General features: G+C 42.4%; 1 protein-coding gene across 1 annotated transcript; it reads left to right on the top strand.

Annotated features, from left to right (window-relative positions):
• Positions 1-774: 774 nt before the first annotated feature.
• Positions 775-1,614, top strand: LOC136253913 (uncharacterized). The gene has a single exon (XM_066046571.1). It carries the CDS (start codon positions 775-777, stop codon positions 1,582-1,584), a length of 810 nt encoding a protein of 269 aa, XP_065902643.1. The 3' UTR covers positions 1,585-1,614.
• The last annotated feature ends 5,700 nt before the right edge of the window (positions 1,615-7,314 follow it).

The following is a 7,314-nucleotide window of genomic DNA, read 5'->3' as shown; positions in this document are numbered from 1 at the left end:
AAAGCTTAAGAGAGTGGCCCCTGGTGGTAGCAGTATTTAAAGTAAAAAATGTAGATGGGTCCAAGTCATAATGTCGTTTAAGTATCTTACATGTTTCAATCATATCACCCCTTTGACGTCTGCAATACAGAGAATAGAGATCCAGAATTTCAAGACGACTTTCATAAGTCAAGTGGGCTAATCCGCGAAGGTGTTTAGTTGCACGTCTCTGAACCTTTTCAAGGGTGTCGATGTCGGTTGTTGCACACTACGGATATACTTAGTCTGACGCGGCCGCCCCTTCGCAAATAGGAAGGGTCTGGGGACTCTAGCATTGTGTACTTGTGCGAACTTACTGAAAACTGGTGCGTCCAATCAAATCGCTTGCATGTTCATTTAGTGACGTGGATATCCGTTTTGGCTAACTTGATAGGCGGCAAACTATGGCTTCTGTTTTGCTTACCTAGAGTCTTGTTCAATTAGAACTTATCGTGAAGGATAAGGATGGCATATTAAAAAAGTACAAAGAGTACGTTAAGTAGTCTTGTAAGTTAGAAGCGGTGAGTTTTTTTTAGCGTTCCACTGGATATGAATATCACAATGACCAACGATAATGGTGCAATCTAATTACGGAAAACCACGCCGACGGTCTCTCCCACTAATTACATTCCATTCGCACAAGTACACTATGCTAGAGCCTCCAGACCCTTCCTATTTGCGAAGGGGCGGCCGCGCCAGACTAAATAAGATATACGCTCAGAGCTAGCTATATTACGTACTCCATAGATATTATCTATGCAGCGTGCAGTGAAGCTAGCATCTGTGAAGGGGGCTTCAAATTGGCTTACAACTCTCCCCTTGAATGAGCATGGTTTTGCTCTACATAAGTCCGCCTTTCAGGATGCCCTGGCTTTGCGTTACAGTTGGCCTCCCCTCCGTACTCCAACTCTTTGTGCTTGTGGGGCTTCATTCTCTGTGGATCATGTGCTCTCTTGTCCGAAGGGGGGACTACCTTCTCTTCGCCACAATGAGATAAGGGACCTCACTGCTACCCTTTTGACAGAGGTGTGCTCCCAGGTGTGTACTGAACCAGAACTGCAGCCCGTCCACAATCCTGATGAGTTCCATCTTTCCACCTCAAATACTCAAGAAGGGGCTCGCTTGGACATTGCCATGAATGGTTTTTGGGGTAGTCGTTCTGAGAGATGTTTTATTGATGTTCGTGTTTTTAATCCACTTGCCCCATCTAACAGTTCTTCATCACTTTCTTCTACCTTTAAGAAGCATGAGAATATCAAGCGTCAAGCTTATGGTCAGAGAATTCGTGAGGTTGAGCATGCTTCTTTTACACCTATCATCATGTCGGCAACAGGGGGGTTGGCTCATGAAGCCATAGTTTTCTATAAGCGTCTGGCTTCCCTCCTATCGGCTAAGTGGGGTGATGAATACTCTGTAGTCCTGGGTTGGCTTCGGTGTTGTCTTGGTTTTTCTCTGCTCCGCTCGGCTATTCAGTGCATTCGAGGTGCGCGTTCATCCATTGGTGCTTACACTAGGGCTCCACCACCAATGGATTTAGTGCAAGTGGAGTCCCACTTGTCAGAGTAACATGCTGGCTGTGTTACTCTGTTTTTTCTTTTGTTTTTTACAGTTGTCCAGCACGTGCCTTGGTGGTAGGCAAGGGCAGTCCATCAAGCTCGGGTTAAAAAAAAAAAAAATCTATGCTGCTACTCTCTCACTTCTGTGCTGCCATCTAAATGGTTCCTGGTGACATGTGAAAGCTTATTCTGTTCTGTGAATGCACCGGTTCAGTACTGAGCTATTAGGACCTGTGAGCTTGGAAAAAAGTTAAACCCTCGACCGGCCCCCTCCCAGTCGGTACGCGACGTATAGTTCGCGGCTGAGCCTGCAGCTATTTCTTCAATTTTGCTACAGTCGGATCATTTTGGATGGTTCTTTGCCGCTGCGTCTTGTTTACTGTAAATTCCTCCTTGGCGACTTGCTTACTGTTCCCAGCCGGCATCTGTCTGCATCCCGCATCTATGTTAGAGCGAAATTAGAAATAATTTACAACACGACCTTGTTACTTGACGGCTTGAATCAAAATTCAATCATACTCAGATCCTAATTCACTCCAATTAATTAGCACAGGGGAAAAAAGCGGGTTACCAACCGAATTACCAACACGTCATAGCGCACAACGAGGTGCAGAGATCACGATGCCGGGTCGCAAGAGGAAGCAGGAAGACATGACAGATTCTGGTGCTGCTTCGTCAACGTCAGCCAAAGTTCCAGCGAAAATGACAGTGGCGGAATTAAAGAAAGAGCTACAAGATCGTGGATTGGACACGGGTGGGAAGAAAGCAGAGCTAGTGGTACGACTGGAAGGCGCCATAAGTACCTTGAAGGGCGACATCGATACTAGTGAACCACCAAGTACTAAGAAACAGAAGAGCTCGTCACAGAAGAGTAGCTCAGGTAGGTTGTGACGTGTCAGTGTAGATTATGTTAAATGAGTAAGATATCGTAATTATCAACCCGAGGCCGAGGTGTTGATAACTACTGTAGATATCCTACGAGTGCAGGTGGGATTAAGTAGCTTCTATCCCACACTTTAGTTCACAAACAACGTGTCAATAAGGCTAGACAAGCATTTCAGTTGTGTATAGCTTCACTTTTTGGTAAACTAATTTAGGCGTCTTGTCCCCAGCAGCCCATGCACTCGATTACGCGAGCTTCGCGTGATCAAGCGCGTGGGCGACTGGGGACCAGGCTCAGTGTTGCCAGATGATTTGCTCCAAATGTTCATGTGAAAAAATAAATTTGTTCATAAAAAGTTCATAAATCCATAGTCACTTTCCGAAAACTAGCCTACACATTATAAATAGGTGGATCTCTGGGTTAGTAGGGCACTGAAGAGCAAAAAAAAAAAAAAAAAAAGGTTACCACCTAAAATTGCCAAAAGTTCATAAAAAGTTCACAGATTACTCCAGGTTCATAAAAAAGTTCATAGATTATTTCAGGTTCACAAACCAGCCAAAAGTTCATAGATTATTTCAGGTTCACAAACAAGACAAAAATTCATAAATCTATGAACTTTATTCACAGCATGGCAACACTGACCAGGCTATAGTTTCACAATGTGTATGGCTTCGAACTTTACTGTTTTATTTGTGTAAGGCTTCAGTTTGCTTTGATTGCACTTCTTTCAATTGAATGTGTAAATATATGTTGTCTTCCATATATGCACTGGGGTTTAACCCTCTCACCGCCACAACCACCATATTGTAGTTTTGATACCCTCTCACTGCCACAACTGCCATATGGCAGTTTCGATAATAAATGCCCGTAGCTTCACATTCTAAACACTCTAACTTCAGTCGAACGTTTTAGTAGCCCCTGCGCTTATCCTGTAGCGGGCACACCCTTAGGTAAACAGGAACAGGGATACCGGTCTCTCATGCACAATCGCACGGTTAGATGACGCAATTATGTACTTTTGGAATGTCAATAACAAGCATTGTAGATGATTCTTCTAAGTGATAATGACACTACCAATAAAGAGAAACAGTAAGGAGAGGGATTATATAGGTTGGAGTGGCATGTTGCTACTTTTGTACACCTCGAAACAGTGACCTTGTTCCTGTATGTGCATGTGCACTTGCTCAAATGCTGGAGAACCAGACTTAGACACTACTGGAGATTTTGTCCATGAAAATCCAATGAAAAAATTGTTCACCCTGTGAAAAGTTAAGTTTTTATAGGGTGGTCCCAATGAAATTTTATTTTTCATAGCATTTTCATAAGAAAATTTAATGAAAAACTAATGAAAAGTTACCAATGAAAATTTTCCATGAAAAACAGTTTTACAGAGTTTTCAGTGGTAATTTTTCATTGGGTTTTCATTAAATTTTCCTATGAAAATGCTATGAAAATAAAATTTCATTGGTGCCACCCAATGAAAACTTCACTTTTCACAGGGTGGACATTTTTTTCATTGGATTTTCATGGACGAAATCTCCAGCAGTGAGAGATGATCACTTCTACTGTAACAGGTTAGTCATGCTTATTGTATTATTATAAACAGTGCTACCTTGTAAAGTTGCGAAATTTCACGTTTGGTTTCACTTAGATTGAGTTTTGCATTTTAAAGTAATATGGTGGTGGCTTTGTGGTTGCTCTTGTGTAAACAGCAACTGAATTCCTTGTTCTATAGCGAGTAAAATGATATATAGTTTTATAGGATTATATGATATGGTGTGTAAGTTACAGCAGTTTAGAAGCAGTAGACTGGAACCTATACAAATTTGGTGGTGAGGGGGTTAAACACCCATAGCATCACATTCTAAATGCTCTGTAACTTCAGTCGAGCAGTTTAGTAGCTTCTGTGCTTATCCTGTAGCAGACACGCCCTTAAGTGAACGGGAACAGGATAACCGGTCTCTCGCACGGTTAGATGATGTAATTGCCAACTTTCAGGGTGTTGATAACAAGTATTGTGGACGATCTTTCGTTCGAAGTGATAATGGCACTACTAATGAAGAGAAACAGTAAGGAGAGGGATTGTATAGGTTACAGTGGCATGCTGCTACTTTTAACGCCTCGAGTCAGTGACCTCATGTGTATATCCACATGCAAATGCTTGAAAACCAGACTTGCTTTAACTTTTAACAGGTTAGCAATGCTTACTATGTTATTACAAACAGTACTAGACTGATAGTTTGTAAGATTTGACGTGTGGTTTCATGTAGGCCAATTTTTGCACTTTAAAGTTATATAATGGCTTTGTGGTTGCCGTTGTGTAAACAACAACTCAGTAATCGAATTCCTTGTTCAACAGTGAGCAATTTGACATACAGTTTTATAGGATTATCTTGTATGGTTTACAGTTTAGAAGCAATAGATTGGAGCCTCTACAATTTTGGCAGTGAGGGGGTTAACTATCATTCCTGGGGTTTAACTACCATATACTTCCAGTTTTTACTTTGTTGTAGGGCTTCAGTGGGATAGAAGATATATTCACACCTGAATATTACCTGAACATGAGCTTGGGGGGCCTGTCACTTTGATTGAAGTGCTAAGAATGTAACGATTTAGTCACTGATTAGACGGATTCAGTTTATAATTTCAAGCACATGCCATGAGCATTATATAGAACTGTTTTGTGTGTGTGCGCATGCGTTGCACATTACACATACAATTGTTTCCATACATACTCGTAACATCTTCCCTCCAAAAAAAATAAAGTAAATCTTTCTTTTTTTTTAAACCTAAAAATAAGCCTAATGCGAGGGTTAAAATTACAAAAAAAAGCTATAAGATAGTTATGAAGGAACATAGTCTGCCATCCACTGTGGCTGCTTACGAGTACGTTGAGATCTGCATACTTCCGAAGAGATGGGAGTTGGTGTTGTAGGTGAGGTTTCATCCACTGTTTCTTCCAGTTGCACTGGGGGTAATACATCATTCTCTTGGGATGAGGGTGGCCACTGTTCTTGTTCCATGTGTTCTGCAGTCAACAATTCATCTGTCTGAATTATATGCCTTCTGTTCCTTCTGTAGCATTTACCACCCACTTCTACATCATAACTTCTTGGGGCTACTAATCTTTTGCAGATACCAGTACTCCAAGTAAACTGACCTGGCAGACGAATGCGAACAGAGTTCCCTGGTACCAACGGCCAGATAGCCTTTGCCTGCCGATTATAGTAGTGCTCTTGGAGTTGTTTCAACTTTCGTACCTTTTGGTCATGTTCTTGTGTAGGATAATCGGGTGTGAGCAATGTTGTAGATACTGGCAACAGTGTTCTACATCGTCTCCCTAGAAAACGCTGAGTGGGACTGGTTCCGATTCCCTCTGTTGGTGTATTACGCCAATCTAAGAGGGCAAGATATTCTGATTGGCCTGATTCCCGGCATTTTGTAAATAGTCGCTTCACTGTCTTCACTGCATTTTCAGCCTTACCATTCGACTGGGGATAATGAGGTGATGATGTGATGTGTTTAAATTGCCATTTAGTAGCAAACATGCCAAACTCTGCTGATGAAAACTGGGGGCCGTTGTCTGATACCACTATTTCTGGGACTCCATACCTAGAGAACATCACTTTCAGTGTTTTGCTCACCCCCATTGTGTTAGCCTTGGTGATCTTTTCCACTTCAATAAAGTTACTGTGGTAATCGCATACAACTAGTAGTGTTCTACCATACAGTTCACACAAGTCAATTCCCACCTTGGCCCATGGTCGTTCAATAATCTCGTGCTGTAATAGTAGTTCCTTTCCTGGTTCTGCACGGTGCGCTAAACAAACATCGCATTTTGATATATACTCTTTAAGGTCTGCTGACATTCTGGGCCAGTACAGTGTCTCTCTGGCTCTTCTAATGCACCCTTCTATCCCAATATGTGATGCATGCACTGCAGCCATCATTTCCCTACGTAGGGAAGCTGGTACAACTAAACGCTGGCCTTTAAACACTAGCTGGTCTTGCACAGTAAGCTCGTCTCGGAAATCATAGTAGGCTCGTAAGCAGTCAGGTAGCTTGTCCTTGTTGTCAGGCCAGCCTTCCACAATAGTTCTACGAAGTACTTGAAAAACAGAGTCATCCACCGATGCATGTTTAATTTGCTGAACATGATTGTCACTGATGGCCAGCATTGAGACATGATCCACAGCCTCCAGATTTGTAGAAAATGAACAGGCATTCACTTCAGGCAAAGGTGCACGGCTCAATGTATCCACAACATACATTAAATGACCTTTCTTGTACTTTACGGCTAGGTTATATTTCTGCAATTGAAGTAACATCCTTTGTAGACGCTTCGGAGCACTATAGAGTGGTTTTAGAACAATGGCCTCCAAAGGATTGTGGTCAGTCTCCACATGAACAATATCTCTACCATATATGTAAGCCTCAAAGTGTGTGCAACCAAATACTATGGCAAGTAGCTCTCTCTCAATTTGTGCGTACCTGGTCTCTGCTTCAGTTAGTGCCCTAGAAGCATAGGCTACTGGCTGACCATTCTGTAGTATAGCAGCTCCCAGGCCAGCTTGGGATGCGTCACATTGTAATGTGATCTCTTCATCCAGGTTGTAGTAACGGAGAACAGGTGTGCTGGTAGCAGCTACTTTAGTAGCATCCAGTGCTGCTTGTTGAGCATGGTCCCAGGACCAAGCTACCTCTTTCTGTGTCAATTCTTGTAGTGGTTTTGTGATGGTTGCCAAACGAGGAAGAAATTTGGTAAGGTATTGGGCTAAACCTAGCAATCGTTGTACTCCTTTCACATCCTTGGGTGGAGGCATTTCTGTAATGGCTTGAACTTTCGCAGGGTCAGCA

This window comes from Dysidea avara, chromosome 4 (genome assembly GCF_963678975.1).
Source record: "Dysidea avara chromosome 4, odDysAvar1.4, whole genome shotgun sequence".
NCBI lineage: Eukaryota > Metazoa > Porifera > Demospongiae > Dictyoceratida > Dysideidae > Dysidea > Dysidea avara.
This window is presented reverse-complemented; position numbering and strand designations above follow the sequence as displayed.